The 21,047-nt window shown below is 40.3% G+C and overlaps 1 protein-coding gene across 1 annotated transcript in view; it reads right to left on the bottom strand.

Moving 5' to 3' along the window:
- Positions 1-21,047, bottom strand: part of ncoa5 (nuclear receptor coactivator 5) — a 65,061-nt gene that overhangs the window by 22,191 nt on the left and 21,823 nt on the right. The window contains 7 exon segments of the mRNA XM_034167549.1: positions 5,269-5,473; positions 5,568-5,767; positions 5,894-6,023; positions 12,178-12,290; positions 12,391-12,633; positions 20,145-20,208; positions 20,863-20,970. Coding sequence (XP_034023440.1) covers positions 5,269-5,473; positions 5,568-5,767; positions 5,894-6,023; positions 12,178-12,290; positions 12,391-12,633; positions 20,145-20,208; positions 20,863-20,970 — 1,063 coding nt within the window.

The raw sequence follows: 21,047 nt of genomic DNA, 5'->3' as shown, positions 1-21,047 counted from the left end.
CATAAACGTATGTATATGTATATTTTGCCTGTCGAAATAAGCTAACTCCAGGTTAAAAATACTTACTTTATAGTGAGTAGATTTTATACCTTACTACGTGCGGATGAACAATTTATACATTTACTTGACCATCAAAATAAGCAAACTTTGTCAAGTAATTTTCTCAGTGAACACATATGCAGTTACGCAAGGCACCTCATCTCGACGACGCACCTCATCTCGACAGACTTATCTGTCGAGCGGAGGTGCCACGCACCTCATCTCAACGGCACACCTCATCTCGACAGAACACCGGTGCTCACTTCTGAATTCTGTAGCATGATTAATAAGTGGAATAATTTTGACTGTGTTGAATGTTTGGTCTCCAAAGTACAAAGTAAAGGTCAAACAAGGTCAATGTGCATTGGATTCTATGATATGATGTGATATGTTACCCCATCACGTGATAACTAAGCATGATACATGGTGCAAATTATTCTTTTTAAAACCCTGTTAACCAATAATTTGTTTCACTTTTTAAAGCAACTTTAACTTTTGACCCCTGTACAACTGACATTGACCTTTGTCACCCTTGTTGCTGTTTTTCTACATAATTTCATAATATTCAGTCATACATAGTCCAAACTATTTACCTTTATACCTTTTTGGAATCTTTCTGATCAGACAAATAATGTAGTGTAGTATTCATATGACTGGAGCATTTTTAAATTTTGACCCCTGTGTATTCTTCATTTGACCCCTACCTGGCTGCCTATTAAAATTTTGGTGGCTAATGTGTTTTTACAAAGGAATACATGTCCCAATTTTGGTGTTTGTTTCCAGAAATAAACAATTGCTACAGTTATCTGCGCCACTAATAACTTTTAATGTCCACAAGAAAGTAAACCGTTAGGAGAACCACCGTGCAGTCCCCAAAGTATGATTTAATAAACTCTCAAACCCAAAACAACATTAACCCTGCTTCTTCTTTGGAGATTATTGGCAGCTTGCAAACTAACAAAGCTCATTACCGCCAACAAATGTTTAGACGTATTAAAAAAATCCCAGAAACATTTACCACGTGTACAAACCCGTATTTACAGTAACGTCCAGACAACGTTCAGCACTGATGGCTGTCAGAGAGAGAGCGAGAGAGAGCAAGAGAGAGCGAGAGAGAGAGAGAGAACACAGCAGGAGTGAAATTGAAGACACCACTTTGTTAGGTAATCACTGTTATCACATACCGATAAATGATACGCCAATATGATTGGATAAACACTAAAGAATAAATAGCAATACACACCCTTTTTGTGGACGGGTAATATTTTTCATACCCCCCGAGCAATCAGCCAATCCGGACAGCGGAGCGGCGCCACGACGAAGAGGCGCGGTCAGAGGAACTGTGAAATACTGGTGAGTCACTATTAATAATTTCTTACGTGTCCAACCTCGTAGGTTGATCGTTAAAATTAAATTTGTTAGTTCTAAAAGCCATCATAATATTTATAGGAAAACATTCTTTTTTTCTACTAAGGTTTGAACTTTGAGTGTTTACACAGGAGAGAAAAGTGAGAAAACGTTAATGCCTGTTTGAGAAAAGTGTATAAAGTGTGTAGTGAGGGGTTTACAGCCTTAAAACATCTATAATAATTGTAAAAATAATGCTGACTACTTCGCAGATTTCGCCTGTCGCGGTTTATTTTTAGAATGTAACTCCCGCGATAACAAGGAACCACTGTATATGATAAAATCATTATCAAGTTGTTCACCAATGAATATGGCTTTTTACACCCCTTCAGAAAACCATACAAACATTTATCATTTATAGGTATATGATAAAATCGTTATCAAGTTTTAGAAACCTGAAGAAAACCATACACCCTGAAGGCCGAGGGTGTATGGTTTTCTGAAGGGTGTATAAAGCCACATTCATTGGTGAACAACTTGATAACTGATATCATTCTGTCTCATTAAGACATATGTGATGATGTGTTATTTTATCTGAATACACCGCTGGTTACAAAGAGGCGAGCCCAGGCATTTGTTGATCGAAAAATATAAATTGAATTAGAAAGTCAAATTAAAGCGATTACAGGCCAGATTGACTGTGTACTGGAATAAATCATGAAGTGGACTATAGCTGAATACAGGTGGACTGACCTTCAGGCAACACCTTTAGGGTACATCACTTTTATGACAAAAAAAAAAACACCCTCTGAATCTGTTTATTTTTATCAGCCACCACCACACACATATATATATATTTTTTTTTTTTGCACAAACAGTAGTGTTCAGAATAATAGTGCTATGTGACTAAAAAGATTAATCCAGGTTTTGAGTATATTCTTATTGTTACATGGGAAACAAGGTACCAGTAAATTCTCACAAATCCAACAAGACCAAGCATTCATGATATGCACACTCTTAAGTAGGGATGGGTATCGAGAACCGGTTCCTTTTGGGTATCCTAAGAAATTATTCGATCCACCGACATCAATAACCTTTTTACTTAATGATTCCCTTATCGGTCCTTCAGAGTGGCGTTGTTTTTGGGGGTGTTTGTCAGGAAAATTATAATGTCTCTACATTGATTACAGACCCTGCAGCGGGTCTGTAATCAACTTTTCTGCAGCGCGGCTTTGCTTTGAACCTTCAACCAATGGAAGCAGTGATTCGTAGATCGAAGCAGTGCTCGATCATTGCTTCGTGATTTTTTTCTTTCGCTTTCCCCTGCTACAACCCTAAGAGCATATGGCTGAGTGTATTATTTACCTTTTTATGTTAAACCGACCTGTTATGGTCTTCTGAAAAAGTAATAGATGTATTATATAACTTAAAAACAGGGCCGATGCTAACATGTTAGCATGTCTATGGCATTTTCAATGTTAAAATTAGCATTAAGCTGTTGCAGCTGTCAAGCATTTGTTGTCCTAAGAGTCAAATGTATTACAAATTGTTACATTTTTTAAATTTATCTTTGTTTATATATTAATAATAGCAAGCACAACAATACTAGTAATAACAACTAATTTAATGATTATATACAATTTTTAGAGAAAGACAAAAAGACCCTGAATAAAAACATAACAGAAAAAATATAAAACCAACTAACAATGAACATACATAAATACATAAATACAGAAATAAAGTGTTTCCAGTGAACACCTAGTGACTCTTACACCTCCATTTCATCCCTGTCTTATTTAAGTTTAATGACAGTTTGTTTCGGTCAAACTATACAATTTGTTAATTTCTTCAGTGATTTCCCCCAGAACTATCTGCCAAGCTACAAAACTGCTGCATCCTAGTAAGAGCAGAATACTACTGGAATGAATTTGAATAAGGAAAGCTTTTTTTTCCAAACCAAAATAGATGCTGCACTCACTCCAGTTTATTGTCTGGAATAGTCCCAGATTGCATTTCAGAGCTTCTAGAATTCAAACATTTTCGTGCACGTGGTGTTGGGTGGTAATTTTGGGTTTCAGCTTTTTTTGTTCTACACCACTTTCATCCCTGAATATGTGAAATCGTGAGTCACTTTTGTGCGGATTAAAGTTACTAACTGGGACTCCTGTCTTGTTGTGAGAAAGAAACGAGAATCATCCTCCTTTCTGTTCACACAGCTCCAAACGCTGCGCTGCTCTCTGACGAGTCAAGTTACAATGATAGAGTCCAGTCAGAATTAATAACTTCAAAGCGAAACACTTTTATTTTTATTTATATCCAGAGATCAAGGATACAGTGAGCAATTTCATATTTATTTACTTTAAGACTCACTGAAATACATAGAAACCTGTAAAGCCTACTTTTAGCACAAAATTCACAGGCGGAATCGATAAGGAATCGGATCGATAAGCAGAATCGATAAAATCTTATCAATACCCATCCCTACTCTTAAGGCTATGAAATTGGGCTATTAGTTACAAAAAAAAAAAGTAGAAAAGGAGGTGTTCACAATAATAGTAGCATCTGCTGTTGACGCTACAAACTCAAAACTATTATGTTTAAACTGCTTTTTTTAGCAATCCTGTGAATCACTAAACTAGTATTTAGGTGTATAACCAGTTTTTCATGATTTCTTCACATCAACTTCTTCACACACATTTTGTTGGTTTGGAACCAAGATTTTTCTCGTTTACTAGTGTGCTTGGGGTCATTGTCTTGTTGAAACACCCATTTCAAGTAGGAGAAACATGCCCATATCATGATGCTTGCACCACCATGCTTCACTGTGAACTGTGGCTTGAATTCAGAGTTTGGGGGTCGTCTCACAAACTGTCTGTGGCCCTTGGACCCAAAACCAACAATTTTACTCTCATCAGTCCACAAAATATTCCTCCAGTTCTCTTTAGGCCAGTTGATGTGTTCTTTGCCAAATTGTAACCTCTTCTGCACGTCTTTTATTTAACAGAGGGACTTTGCGGGGGATTCTTGCAAATAAATTAGCTTCACACAGGCGTCTTCTAACTGTCACATCACTTACAGGTAACTCCAGACTGTCTTTGATCATCCTGGAGCTGATCAATGGGTGAGCCTTTGCCATTCTGGCTATTCTTCTATCCATTTTGATGGTCGTTTTCCATTTCCTTCCACGCATCTTTTGTCCTTTTTAAAGCATTGGAGATCATTGTAGATGAACAGCCTATACTTTTTTGCACCTGTGTATAGGTTTACCCCTCTCCAATCAACTTTTTAATCAAACTACGCTGTTCTTCTGAACAATGTCTTGAACGTCCCATTTTCCTCAGGCTTTCAAAGAGAAAAGCATGTTCAACAGGTGTTGGCTTCATCCTTAAATAGGAGACACCTGATTCATACCTGTTTGTTCCACAAAATTGACAAACTCACTGACTGAATGCCACTACTATTATTGTGAACACACCCTTTTCTACTTTTTTTTCCTAATAGCCCAATTTCATAGCCTTAAGAGTGTGCATATCATGAATGCTTGGTCTTGTTGGATTTGTGAGAATCTACTGAATCTACTGGTACCTTGTTCCCATGTAACAATAAGTAATAACCTGGATTAATCTTTTTAGTCACACAGCACTACTATTATTCTGAACACTACTGTGTGTGTGTGTGTGTGTATATATATATATATATATATATATATATATATAAGTAGTGCATGTACAACGTACAGAGGGAGAGTAAATCATAAGACTTTGAAGAAGTTGAAGCTCCACCTACCCACCTGCTCTCAGGTAAATTAGTGAAATAATTTCAGAGAGAGAAGCTGCCTCAGTGATTTCCAACTATTTCAGGAAACACGTCTACGTGACATACCTGTTTTCCGACAGCAGCGTAATGGTGGTTAGCACAGAAACAGGGTGGCGCTCTCGGTCAGCCTCCCTCAGTAACACGTCGTCAGCCATCTTTGCAGCCTTTCTGACAGTTTCCTCACGCTCCTTCTCACGGTTCTCCACTTTGTACGTATCGTAGTTGTGTGCAATCAACATCATGGCATCCTCCATTGGCATGTTCCGATGCTCTGAAGGCAACACAGCAGCAGCAACAACAACATGAAACCGGGACCCTGCACCTGTCACGTGTGGGCCAACTGACCACCATTCACATAGTCTTACCTTGAGGAGTTCCAAACAAGATGTTGACCGTGCAGGATCGGTGGACCTGGTGCTGCTGGGTAATAATGATGGCGAAGGGAGTGCGGACACGTCCGACATCTTCCAGTGCCTGAGTTAACGACACTTCTGTGTTGAGGAAGATCAGGTCCACCATCATACCTAAATCACGGACTTTGCGCCCGACCGTCTCAGCATACTCCCTACAGTTGTTTTTCAAGCACAATCACACACACACACACACACACACACACACACAGGAGCGGTATGAAATGAAACCGTCAGTCTTTTTGGTTCTGGTTTGTGTTGGTCATGGAGAGTGGACATACTTCTGTGCCTTGTTGACCACAATGACAGAGCAGTCAACGGGACGGTCCACCTCGTTACGTCGCTGGAGTTCTTCATAGTACTGTCGATACAATTCATTACGACGGCGCTCTTCAATCCGACCACGATCCTCTGGTGTGGAAGATTAAAATTTTTTAATTATTTATCTAATCAATTTTAATTCCTGAGAATTTAACACAATTCTCCAAATCACACTGAGGGCAAGCACCCCCCCCCCCCCCCCCCCCAAAAAAAAAAAAACTGAATCCTTTGCTTCATCAACATTTGTTCCTTGACATCCACATTTTACGGTTTTATTACGTGTAAAGTCAGGCAAATTTATCCAATTTTGCAAAAGTGTGACCATGACGTCTTGGAGAGGAAGCGATGTGATCTCAACAGGACACCTGTGCCATTGATGCGGCACTTTGAAGCAGTTAGCACTAGAGCATGACACGGGAGTGGATTTTCACTCACGTCCCATCCCGCTCCCAGAAAAAAAAAATCCCATCCTGTCCCAATCCTGGACTGGAGTAAAAAAATAAATCCCATCCTGTCCCACTCCTGTAAAGATGACTCCCAATCCCATCCCGCTCCCACTCAAAATCAGTCCCACTCCCATCCCACTCCCGTATGTCTCGCACTCTGATGATCAATCAGGGATTGAATATGTAGTGACGTGGAGATGTCTGGAGTTTGACTGAAGATGTGAACATGTCCTGTCTCTGGTAGCAGCCTGTGAGCAGGACTTATGTCTCTTTTGTCCTTTATTTCACAATTATGACAGTTTTTGGAGCAAGCAGCAGCCCCACAGCAAGCAGCGGAGTTTCTTTTTCTTTTTATGTTACGTGCGCGTGCAAGCGAATGGAGATTATTTTACTTATTAACTACACAGATGTATAATAAAACAAATGGTGACTGGTTTCTAAACACAATTATGACAGTTTTTGGTGGAAGAGCGAGGAGCAGCAAGTAGCGGAGTTTTTTTTTTTTTTTTTTTTTTTAATTGTTTACATGTGCGCGCGTGAACGGGACAGTTGGTCCTCAAGTTGGGTCCTGCAGAGGCGGAAGGATCACTGAAAGCAGCCGTCATCCAGACTCGGCTCCTGCAGCAAATAATGATACTCTCTGTATTGGGAGCTTTTCACAACAACTCGCTCCGTGTGATAAAGGTCCGTCATGTTAACTTGACGGACAACCGGAGCCGGCGAGCGGAATGGAACCTCCTCCTATTTGATAACGCACCGGGGCGAATTTTCGCAGCAAAAGCAGAGCGACACACCGGGCGAAGGAGGCGCGTCCGTCGCCACGCGACCCCCGCGAATTTGTAGCATCTGATCGCACCCAGTGTGAACGCGGCATTAAATAGATGAAAATCATCATCTACTTTTGGCATTCCAGCTCCTGCCTGCTCCCGTTCATTTTATTCCCGTCCCATCCCAATCACGGGATTGATAAAATTTTGGCTTCCATCCCACAGGAATCCCGCAGGAATCACGTGACCCACGGGAATTCCAAAAAAATGTCATCCTCTAGTTAGCACAGGTAGCTGTTACAAAATAAGGTTACAAAATAATTCCTCTGTCACTCAAATTATTCACATTTACTTGATTAATCAAAGTGACTGCACTTAATCTCTGTCTTACCTCTTTGTTAATGATAAAACATCCAGTTTGTTCGTGACACTGGGGTAAGCGTTGAAAATACACAATTTTTGGGGGCGCTGCGGAGCAATGAGGAGATAAGACGCATCTGGTTGTAGCTCCTGCAGATTTCACGTTAAAATTACCTTTTAAACAAAACCTGTGTAACCCCTGATCTACCAGCTGTCGCGTTTTCCATCTTAAATTCTAAAAGTGATCACTTCGCAACGAAAAACGCAGAGATGAGCAGGGAAGTCCTGGGAAATGCCTAATGACGAGGAAGGCCTTACTGAAGCACCGGCGCAGAGTGGGGGCGGGGATCCGACACAGAACACACCTAGCACAGACATCCAAGCTGTGCTGTCCGTCATAGCAACACTACAAACAGAGCTATCCCAAGCTAAGTCAGACATCTGCGACAAAACTGATGAGAAAATTGCTGTCATGAGTACAACTTTGAGATCTGAAACTGCCGCTCTGAAAGCAGAAAGTGACGCCGCATTTTCTGTGGTAAATAACTGACTAGACTCCCAAAGTGAGACGCTGAAAAGTCTATAAGAGTCAGCTAATGCTACTTCGGATACGGTTGCAGACCTTGAGGCTAAAGTAAAGCAGCTACCCAGCCAAGCTGAACAACTGTCAGAGACGTGCCTGGACTTGGAGGGACGATCTAAGCGTCAGAATTTGAGAATCACGGGAGTCAAGGAAGGGGCAGAAAACGGCCAGAAAACCAGGGATTAGGTGGCACAGCTGCTTATGGAGGTTTTACAGCTGGATGAAAAACCGGTGATTGACAGAGCCCACAGAACACTAAGACAGTGTCCTGGTGACGACGTACCGCCTCGACACCTTATTTTAAGGGTACACTACTGCCATGCGCTGGAGAGCATCCTGCAAAAGGTCATGAGATCCACAAGCCTCACGTACCACGGCCAGCGAATTCAGGTGTTTAGAGACTTTCTACCCGCTGTAGTTAAACACAGAGCCGCCTTCACTCCAGCCAGGAAGTTGCTGCAAGACCAACTGAGTTAAATTTGGCCTCCTATATCCAGCCAAGTTGATTGTGACACACAATGGTAAAGAGTCCACATTCACTGATCCTGAGAAGGCCCACCTGTATGCTGAATGCCACTTCGGACAGGGGCGTACCTGAGAAAGTAGTAGTAGAAAAGTAGCAGAAATCTACTAGTAGATCTCCTCGTAGATTTCTACTAGTAGAGAAAATTACTTTCACTCAAATGTACACAATAACTATACAAGGATAGACTTTTTCTTGGTAGATGGCAAACCTTTGCCACTTTCTTACAACCCAAAATACCACAATATTAGCATTTCGGATCATAGCCCAACATCTTTTTCATTACAGTTTGGCGAAAATGTGCCTACCCAGAGAAATTTTAGTTTCAATCCTCAACTTATTACAGATGCCAAGTTCTGTAAATATCTGGAATCGAACATTACATCGAACAAGTTATTCTTTGAAACTAATGACAATGAGAATACATCACCTACACTGCTATGGGAAACCTTTAAGGCTTAAGCCTGTTCAAATGACAGGATTTTAAAATTATCTATATGTTTCCAAAACCTGAGAGACCACACACGTGAAGATAAAACAATCATGGATCTAACAGGCTTGGTCGTACAGTGTGTGGTGTGCAGCCACATGGTAAGAACACCACCACCACACACGAACATTTACAGTTCGGACAAGAAATCTCTGTTTTGATTTTATTTTCCGCTCCGTACGTTCGTCACCTCGCTTTCTGATTGGCTGCACGTCACATTCAGCAGGCTGTGTGCTCGTTTGTGGTCGGAAGACACATCACACGCTGCGATATCGGGCCAAAAAAAAAAATCCAACATGTTGAATATTTGCGATCGGAGCGCTCCTGATGGCCTTCCGAGCAGATCAGAGCACTCTTAACACACCACACACGGCAGGAATATCTGATAAGATTATCTTTAGCATCATCACGACTGTCGGGGCGTCCTTCAGATTGTCGGAAGGGGAAGATCGGGTCCGATATCAGCCTAATTATCCAACGTGTGAACCCGGCCTTACTTAAGTGGGTACATTATTTTTTCCCAATCCTCTCTCAAGAAGTGTAACAACAGAAAACTAGAACTTGAGGAGGAAATCTGCCAGCTCGATGTGGAAAATGCCCTGCACCCCTCATTAGAAAAGCACACTAAAATTTCAACTCTTTAATACAAGCTGAACACGATGCTATCAGATAGGAGCTGCAGAGCCTTTATTTTTTACAAAACAGCAACATTTTGAATTTGGTGATAAGCCACATAAATTGTTGGCAAGACAATTACAAAAATTTGAAAATGTCAGGACTATCCATAAAATTAATTCAGGTTCTGGCAATATCCTTACATCTCCCAGGGATATTAATGACAGATTCAGACAGTTTTATGAAACTCTACACACTTCTGAAATTTTGTAGGGGAAACAATGCAGACCTTTCTAGATAACTGTGATCTTCCATCACTGAGTCAAGCGGACCACAGTGCCCTAGAGGTAGATATCACCTGTAAAGACTTAGACACTATTGGTTCAATGAAAAATGGTAGAAGTCCTGGCCCTGACGGACTCAGAAATGAGATTTATAAAAGGTTTGGGGGATGATTGGTCCCATATCTTCATAAAAAGTACAGTCAGTCCTACCATGAGGGAGTTCTGCCTCAGACACTGACCAAAGCCATATCACCCTCCTCCCCAAAAAAGGGAAAGACAGACTTGATGCATTTATGTGCAAGCTGATTCACCCAGACCAAACTGGATTTATCCCACAAAGGATTCCTTCCACAATTTTTGATGTCTTTTAAACATCATGAACTCTTCTAGACTTCCCCAAAAAGACCTGATTATCCTGAGTTTGGACACTGAGAAAGCGTTTGACTGGGTCGAGTGGGCATACTTATTTTCGGTCTTGCAGAAGCTCAATTGTGGTGATAAATTTGTCTCCTGGATTAAACTCTTATACAATAGCCCCCGTGCCAGAATACTTACTAATAAAACTCTTTCTGGGCCTTTTCTGCTGGGCAGGGGTACGAAGCAGGGTTGCCCACTTAGCCCTCTGCTGTTCGCCTTAGCCATAGAACCACTGGCCGAGACTATCTGCTCACATCTAGACATACATGGCTATAATACAGAATACACCAGGAATAAGATTTTATTGTACGATGATATTTTGTAATTTGTCACTCAGCCTAGGATTACAATTCCTTCAATTTTGAAAATGTTTCTTCTGTTTAGCAGTTCCTCAGGGTACAAGATTAACTGGGGCAAAAGCAAATTATTACCAGTGCAAGTTCAGGATCAAGACTGGCTCCAACAGTTACTTCTCAGAATAGCATCAAACAGAATAACCTATTCTGGATGTAACCTTTACCATGTGGAAGCGATTAGGGATCGGTGGCGTGGGTAACCTTTACATAGAAGGGAGTTTTGCATCTTTCCACCATCTCCAAGAAAGATATAATTTGCCAAGGAATCATCTTTTGATATTTTAAGAAGGCAAACCCAGACAGGATAGAGAATTTATTTAATCTGTTCCCCAACCTACGTTACCATAATCTCGCAACTATATGAAACACTACAAATCATGTGTCTTCCAAAGATGGACAAGATAAAGGAGGACTGGGAAAGAGAGTTAGGAGCCCTGATACCTCCCAGTGTGTGGGAAGAGTGTAGAGCACATACATGAATGTTCTATAAATGCGCAACACTGTTTAATTCAATTCAAAATACTGCACAGATTACATTATTCCAAAACGAAGCTACATAAAATATTCCCTGAGGTCTCTCCTCTGTGCGAGAAATGCAAGTCCATGGAGGCTACCCTATCACATAGTTTTGCTCTATGCCCCAAACTTCAAAACTGTTAACTGCTAAATCTTGCACAAAAGCACCCCCTGGCTTATGGCCTTATAACAGCCAAAAAAATTCATCCTACTAAACTGGAAAAAGAAAGAGGTGCCTTCCTTCAAACAATGGCTGACTGAGTTGACAAACACCTTACATCTGGAGAGAATTAGATTTATTCTGAAGGACAAATTGAAGAACTTTGATAAGATCTGGCAGCCACTGGTCTCTCATCTCGAGGAGGAGTAAGACTGAATTGAATGCACTCCTTTGGGGGGGGGGGGGGGGGGAATCTTTTTATTATTTATTTTCTTCCATCTTCCCTTTTTGTTTTGTCTTCCTTGTTGATGCAGGTTTCTGTTAGTAGTTATTTTTGACAGGGATTACTTTTTCTTGCTTTCTGTTAAAATAAGAAAGGAAACAACTATCGAGTATTAATTTCTCTGTTGTGTGACTAGTTTCCCAATAAACATATTTGAAAGAGAAAATACACAACTTTTCATGGTGTCACAGTGTGCAGTTGCCACTCACACAACCAGAGATGGTGGAATTTTCCATCAATCTCATTAAAAATAATGGAAGCTCTATTTTACAGTCTGCTGCCTACAGCCAACATGTGAACACAGCATCATCCTGCTGGATTGCAGCCTTGAAAATTTTGTTTTATTTTAACAATAACTCTTACAGCCAAACAAAAAATTTAACTAATCATGAATTTTATCTGATAATCAGTAAAGAGTAGAAATCGTTTTAATGGATTACATACCCTCTGGTTCACGGCGTCCATCCCATGGATCTCTAAATGGGTCTATGAAGGGCTCGTCCTTCCGCCGGTAATATTCTTCGACACTGTTTCGGTAGTATCGGTCATACTCCTCTCTACAATAAGGAAATTCCAGGCAAATAAATTACTATGTAACAGCAGTGGAGCTTTACCTGTTTAGAGATTTGGTCCAATGGGTCTGGTTTAGGCACTCACCTAAGTGCTGGATCTCGTGGGTCACCTCTGAAATCCTTCTCCCTGCTCTCTGAACCACGGTACCGGAAATCACGGTCCCTGGGCTCCCTTGGGTCTCTCACATCTCTTGCATCCCTCGGCTCCCTCGCATCCCTTGGTTCGCGTGAATCGCGGGCCTCTCTGGAATCTCGTCCATTGCGTCCATAATTGGGAGAACGGGACCGAGGGCGGCCCTGTCTCTCCCCAAAGCCACCATATGGGGCCCTGAGAGAAAAGTGACCAGTTAGTACAACTGTTAAGAGCTTAGGTCAATTACCAATCAAAAAAGGTCAGAGGCAGAGGTGTAAAGACATGGTACACTTGTGGCTTTAAATAAAGAATGTAAACCCAAGTTTATTGGGAAAACTCACATTTGCACATTTAACAGCCCCAGTAGTTTTAAGTAGGAATTTCATCGATTACACACTGTATTAAAAGGTGAACAAACTTGCAAGATTTTGCGCTCCTGAATTTGGCCACCATTCACAGATTGTTGTGGTACCCCTCTAGCTGATGTTTTCACTGCCTAGGAAACTCAAACAACATTCTCTGAGGCCCAGGATTAATTTCTCCATAACATACAAAAGGTTTGGAATTTGAACAACAGTCTGTGCAGTTCCAGAGGTCTTGCACAATAGCAGACTTCTGATATGGTCCAGGTTCTTTTCCAGAATGATCAATGTTGGCACACTGTGCAGAACACAATCCAACTTTGCATATTAAAACCTGCGTGTTCCAATTCCATACCGAAAGCAGCATCAGGCTCCACTGTCTAATAACTCAAACTTTCAAAAACTTGAGCTTGTGTAACTTCACCAGCCACATTAATATTGGCATCTTTAAGACATGAAAGGTTTTGTAAAGTCACCTTCAGAGTTAGACACCGCTTCACATTTCAGGCTGTGTGGTTGGTCAGGTCACTGTAGGGTATTTGTCTCAACCTTGTCTCATGAACAGCCAAGATGATGTAAGTTTTCATTCCCAACCACCGTCTGATTATTTAAGCCTGCACTCTCACAGCGCTTCACGGAACAAATTTGAGATCACCCCTTTACAGTTTGACATGTTGTAGGACACTGTCAAAGGCAAGAACCGCCAATCACTTCAGCCATTTTCCCTGTAACATTCTGGATATACATAAATCTCAGAAGGACAACAGCTACCACCACTGCTGCTGCATTACGCTACATACATGCATTGTCACACGCCACCGTTAAGAGTTTACAGCAGAAAATTTCCCCACACTATGGGTCCAGAGAAAAGGATGCTAATGTTAGCATCTAGCGCACAACGAGACAGAGCATTTGTTTTATATGCACCAGCTCTGTGCAATAGACTGATGTTACAAACTGAATGTGCATGTTCAGTGGTGCATAAAGCATCAAGTCCCATTTCCGCTATCAGCTTGGGGAAAAATCGTTATTCCAAGATTGCAACAGTGCAGTGTGAAGTGTGCATTACTAATCAGAAAGATGGGCAAAAATGACCATTGTTGTACCACTGTTACAACCACACACCCTTCTTTGAACAAGTTACGGACAATTGCTCAGTGTTATCCACAGATTCAGCCATGCCAGTGTAATTTACGTAGCGCACGCATGTCCTACAACTGCTCACTTAATGCTTTGCACCCACGTGAACGACTTCCGAAGTACTTACCACGCACGTGCCAAACAATGCAACAACGGTCTACTGAAAATACCAAGCTGGGATAACGAAACCAACCAGGTTTTTGAATAAGTTCTGTTTATTACAGTGGTTCCCAACCCAGTCCTGATGAGGTCATTAGCTTGGGGCAGAGCAGGGAGAGATGGAAAATGTGTAGGTTAGTCAGAATTTGGGGAGAGGGTTTGAGAGCGATCGGTGTATTACATTGCCAGGTCAACTGCTACTTAGTGCTGAATCCACCCACACACCCTGGTTGTAGAGTAAGTATACAAACGCAATGTTAGGTTTCAAAGGCAAAGAAACAGAACCAGTTATTTTATAATATTTATACATATACCTCATCTCATTTCCAACAGACAATAGGATAATGGAACTTTGGAGATGGAACTCTACCCAGAAAGTGGTTCTGACACTTTAGCTCTTTTAAGAGTCCAGTGATCCATTACATAATAGTTTGCGTGAAAATTCTCTTACGCTGCAATGCCGAAGTGACCTATTGGTTTTCTGGTGTTCAGTCAGCTCCTCGAGTACCCCTGTAATTTGTCAAATAAGCGGTTACATAAGGAGAGGCATACAAGGTTTACTACTTTTACGATGATGGAGTGTCACCTGTAAAACACAATTGCATGGCGGATGTTTCCAAGTGGAAGAGGAAGACCATGTAAATCTGTCTGAAGCAGATTGTTGGCTGTAGAACCAAGGATGGAATGCAGGTCCATTTGAGTGGTTTACAGTGAGGAGTGGAAGTAGTTCAGCAAGTTAGCAGGTGGTGTAACACACAGCACCAGCGCATGTTCCCTGCCATTTTTTCTCCATTTTATTATTAATACAAACCGCTTTTTTGGTGGTAAATGTGAAGTCTTGCGCATAAATCTGCCACCAAAACGGAAGAGATTTAAAATAATGCTGACAAATTTGCACAGAAAGCAGACATCCTCAACCCAACCCCACCCTCTCTTGCTTATTTATGCTGTCAGCATTTTCAAGTTAAGAGGCATCTGCAAGTCATTCTTCCAATGTGAAAAAGGTAGAAATGTTAGATTAGCCCGCCTATTCAAAACTGACCAAGTAATTACGCAGAAGGGACATGAGAGCACTTTTAATAAGTTGCACAAATAAGATGCCATTATTTTAAGATAATTGGATTAAGTCAACATTTCTATTCTACTCACAAATGGAGAAAAAAAAATGCAGGCATGGAATACTTTAAGAATGTAGTTTACCATGAATTACATGGTTATTACCTACAACCAGTGGTGGGCACAGATAACCAAAAAATTAACTTCGATAACAGACAATCAGCTAACTGAAAAGTTATCTTTGATAAAAATAAACCGATAAGCCACCCAAAAATGTATCGTAAATTACAGATGATCGATAACCAATAAATTCCAGTATTGGCTCTGGTACATTTACAATTACCAAGAAGCTGAAATTGACTTTTAACACGATCGCTTTTGATGCTTTCAAAAGCGACAAAAGACCCAAAGAATGAGCCAGTATTTTCATGTTTGACCATGCTGCCCCATGTAGGAAGCTGCACAGAAGAATCCTGAGAGCACCCACAAAATGAGCTCTCTACTAATCCTAATGCTCCGGTCAGGCGGAGGTCTTGAAAAATAAAGTCATACTAACTTATGGTTTTGTGAAAATACTGATAGAATAACTCCATTAATGTCAATTCTGTCATTTGTACAAAGTTAAAATATAACATATCTTTTAATGTTGAATAATGCACTAATTCTGAGGTTTTGTAACAAACAGACTGCAAAGCATTCTGGGTAAAAGTGCCTCTGCTAAACACTGATTGGTTCAGTCATTCATTATGTAAACCAACAAGTTAATGTGACGTGTTGGTTTAAAGATAAATGTGCTTTTGTAAAATATTCCATTTTTATTTGTAAAAACAGGCATTTTTACGGAGCCCTGGAACTGTCATTGCAAAATATTTTGCATGTGGAGAGAATGTTTGATGTGCGCGCACGTTTTTGATGTTGTAAAACGTGCACTCAATATTAGTAAGTAGCTAAGTAAATTTATTTATATAGTGCCTTTCACAGACAGAAGTCACAAAGCACTTCACAGGTTAAAATGCAATAATAAAAACATAGATAAAACAAAGGACAAGGTTAACAATTGGTCAGTTCTGAAAAGCCTTATCTTGACACATAAATGTTGGCTTTACACTGTGTGTGTTTTGGCCATTTTTCAGATGATTTTTCATTCGTGTGAGAATTTTTTGGACCGAGTTTCAGGTTAATCACGCGTCCTGCATCGTGCAGTGGAGTAACAAGCTTTAACATCTCACGATCACCAGTTCTTTGCTTACAGAGGATAGAGTAGTTTTTTTCTGGAAACAGCTCTTCTGTTTGCAGAGGGTAGAACAATATACTTATTAGGAAACTTTTAACAGGTAGGTCTCAACTACTCTTAAGTTTTAAACATGGTTTTCACTGTTCAGCTTGGTTTACTACGTTATCGGTCTAAAAGTTATCGGCCGGCAATTCATCGGAAGATAATTACTCCGATGATGGTTTTTAAAGTTATCTAAAAAGATAATCCGATAATGGAAACATTATCTTCGATAATTATCTGTTATCGGATTATCGGAAGTGTGCCCACCACTGCCTACAACTCATCCATTTGCTTGACATAAAACACATCACAGTTTAACATTTGAAGTTACAATGTAGGTGAAATGCTCGCAAGCACAACTGAACCGTAGCGCAAAGTACAAAAACATGTCAATTGGACTAACTGGTGACTATGTTCACTGAGCATATGCATGGGAGTAATTTTGTTCATGTGTTCAACCAACAACATTCTAGTGGCCTGTCCAAGTGTCCCTTCAAAATGTGTATGCCAGGATAGGCTCAGTCACTAGGCACACTTCAAACATTCGTTTGACATCTGTGGGTACATGCAGTTAAGTTCAAAATGGTTTCCATTTCATTGTCCACTTTGCAGACAATTTCAAATAAAAAAGCGAGGTGTAATACAAGTAGGTCTGTTGCAATAATAGATACAGCTACTTATAGTTTGATATATAAACATGATCATTTTACTGGCCTCGATATATGGCCCTTTACACGCGCATTTGTTGTCGTCAACATTCCAGCAAGTGACGCTGCGAACCAGTATGCCGACTTTCAACCAAGTTGAAAATGCACCCTAAACATCACCATCCCATCCAGTTTTCCCAAGTGGGAACAAAAAACTGCAGACAGATGTGGAGAGAACCCCTCCATCAATTTGCTATTTAGGGTGTAAATATAAACAAGACAGCGCAAAATGTTGCACACTGTGCTACTCGTTTTATAATTAAAGAGAGAGGCAGCCATTCAACACAGCTGCAAAACCAGCATTTGAAAGGATGTACTTTCATTATTATGTTATATCTGTGGCATAAAATGGTCTGAAAAATAATGTTGACAATAATATTCTTATAATATTCTAATTTATACATTATCCAACAATATTTGTTATTGTGACAGGCCTAAATACAACAAACTAAGCAAAACAGAACTGATCCAAAAATACCAGATGCAAATTCATTCAGCTTCATAAAATATATAGTTAGTGTCACAGTAGAGATGTAACTGTATGAAAATTTGACAATTACAGTCAAAATTATCACGGTATCAATATTATTGCTGTGTTAATATCTTTTCAAAATTTCTTGATACAAACAGAAATAATTTCAGAATGTTTTAAATAGTACATTTATCATATATTAAAATGATAGCATAAAACTTCCAAAAATGCAACTTTAAAATTAAAGGAGACCGGCATTGAAAAAAATGCAGTCAGATTTTTTGAACAAAAAAAATGACTTACATTTACACGAGATCCTTCTGAATGTAGTAAAGTAAATCTGCAAGCCCAGATCTGTCATTCAACGGAGAAATCTTCATTTGAAAATGACAAATTTACAGCTAACATTTAGCCCTCCGCAAATTGTCCCTCTCATCATGGACGCTGCCAAGACGTCACGGACAAGACCCTCTCCCAGCATGCGTTGCGCCAACTGTAATTTGTGGATTTACGTCAGTTTGCATCTGCACCTTTTTCTTGTCTTATACGGAAGGATCTACTTTTTTTAAAACTTCATATTGTCTTGCGGCACGTTTGGTGAGTACGCATTTCTTTTATTTGTGCTTGAAAATTATTTTGGGGGACTTTTTCATACGCCCGTTGGATTGAGTGGTGTCGCAATGAAAATCTACTCTTTCGCCTCCGGTATCATCGCGGGATATGGAGGAGAGACCCGCAAAGAATCCCAGTTATTAAAAATATATAAACCTCTCTCAGCGTCCATGGAGCTCTGGGGCTCCAATTGTCGAGACATGCGGTGCTGTGGATTTTGCCGCAAGATGTCTGTCCTTGCAGCAACAGGTGTACCGGCCGCTTCACATTAAAACAGCGAGCGTAGCGGAGGCAGAGAGCGGGAGAGGAAGAACGGCGCCCGCTGTCAATGTCCTTGCTGATCTAGCACACAGATCTGTATCTCACATTCATTGCAGCTTACTTTTGGATGTTGAAACCAGGACGTGTATAAGTAACATTACTAACAGATAAAATCAATTTCAATGCGGGAGCGCGTCGTCTTGTCCCTGACGTCATGAAAATGATACGGTTGTACAAACTGTTTTCACAGAGGGCTAAATTTCAGCTGCAAATTTGTCATTTTTAAAGGAAGATTTCTCAGCTGAATTACAAATTTGGGCTTACAGATTTAATTTACTGCATTCACAAGGGTCTTATAAATACATAGCTATTTCTTTCTGAAATCGGACCACATTTATTTCAATGCAGGTCTACTTTAAAGGAACAGACGTGCGTGTTTGCTTTAGGAGACTTTGACACTGTATAGTTTTTTTTTTTTTTTTTTAACTGTGCTATTTCATTGGAAGACTTTGATGACGCTGTATAGTTTTTTTTTTTTAACTGTGCTATTTCACTGCAACAGTCTAATTAAAAGCTGAAGCAGTAATTGTTGGCATGTGATATTTTTCCTTGTGATTTACCATTACACACATACACCGCAGACAACAGTTTAGATTTAACCTTTATTGAACCAGGTTAGTCCTACTGAGATCAAGATCTCTTTTGCAAGGGAGACCTGGGCAATTATAAAGTTTCCAATTTACATAACCTGCATGTCTTTAAATGTGGGAGGGAGCCAAAGCATCCGGAGGAAACCCACGCTAACATGGAGAGAACAAGCAAACTCCACAGGTGGGAATAGACCCCATGACCTTGCTGTGAGGCAACAATGCTAAACATGAAGTCACCGTGCTGCCTGTAATGCATCCAACCCCTTTGTTTTTAAACTATATAGAAAGGTGTTCAGAGTCCTCAATGCTAGTTCATAAGTAGTCTTATAGTAGTATAAGAGACCAGAGGGATATGTAGATGTTAAGAGTTGGATGAAGCCACTACCACCTCAAGATTACTTTACAGTTGAGAGTCAAGAACTATATGCAACTAGTTAGCTGTGAGCCAGGATTAGCAGCCACAACACAAGTATGGAATAGATCAACAATACCAAACTAGTAAGTACATCAAACTTCATGACACGAGTTGCGAAGAAGAAAAGGACTGGTCGTGTAGATATTCCCATCTCCCTTGCTTGCATTCAGAAATATGGATGTCAGAGTGAGGCAGGTTTTAAGACATAAATGCGATCATTGCTATGTCGAAGAAATGTACCTACCGAATGTTTACAAGGGAAGGTAAGGCTGTTTCCTTTACCCACAGTTACATTACAGAGCTGAGAGATGGCGTGTGCAAACAAAATAAAATCACACAATGAACATACTGGCAAGTACGGGAAGAAGACGCTTTAAATTACATTTTTATAGCGCTTTGCTTTATTCAACGCCTGTCAAATTTTAAATAAATGTGTGATTCACACTGTCATAAACCCATCTACTGGAACTTTATTTTTTGTCAAGTTCTTTCCACCACAGGTGCAAAGAGAAGCTGAAGAAAATCAAATTTCAAAATATTAACTGGCCAACTCAGAGGCGATGGTAGCTCTTCACACCCTTTTCGCATTACTTTACCTTCGTGGAGGGCTCTGCTGGGATTGAGGTCTAGGTTGTCGTCGCTCCACGGCCATATTTACATCTGAAAATAAACCAATCCAAACGTTCAACATGACAGTGACATGGAAATCAGCTTATGTGTCAACGCAAAATGGAGTGGACGCGCCAACAATTCCAAGATCCAAATGAAATTGCGCTTTATTAGTCCAAGAATAAAATTCCGAGCAGGACGAAGACGGAAACGTAGTATGTGATCAAGAGTTTTCGCTAATGTGTCTGACAGAATTTAAGCAACACAAGAAATGAAGGAGTTCCCCAAAAACGTGACAAAATTCGGCCAATTCCGAACGCACATTCAATGTTCAGAATTTAAAAATCGCTGTAGCAAAAATTTTTTAAAAATAAAAGCAGGCATTTACAAATTAATTCACAAGACATTTTAAATGCTTGGCCATAATTATCTACTGCACTTATATACAACATTTTCAAGAAAAAAGGCTTAAGTAGAAAATTCAGACAGGCTTGAAATCTTTATTTGGACGAATTGTATGTTATCGTTACACATTACATCACTGTGTGCAGAAGGCCCTTGTTTGAATGCATATACGCGCACACGGGCTTCGTTCACTTGCAGCTCATCATTTGCTCAGTTACAAGCAGAGCTTGCTGGCTGTATACCAACATGGTTTTCAGCATTTGTATCCAGACAATCACACCTACTGCAATTTAGGCTTACCTATTTTATAACCTTTATACAACCGACCCCTTTGGGCCGCCTTTGCAGCTTCGGCTTCCTCAACACGTTCAAATTGTACAAATCCATACCCACGAAACATGGAAACGCCTGAAAGAGGAACATTTTAAGCGGTAGATCATATTCAGACATTGTGGATATCCGCCCACTTACCAGATTTAAAATTA

The sequence above is a fragment of the Thalassophryne amazonica genome, chromosome 3 (genome assembly GCF_902500255.1).
Source record: "Thalassophryne amazonica chromosome 3, fThaAma1.1, whole genome shotgun sequence".
NCBI classification, from domain to species: Eukaryota; Metazoa; Chordata; class Actinopteri; order Batrachoidiformes; family Batrachoididae; genus Thalassophryne; species Thalassophryne amazonica.
The sequence above is the reverse complement of the archived record's forward strand: the minus strand, read 5'-3'. Positions and strand labels throughout refer to the sequence as shown.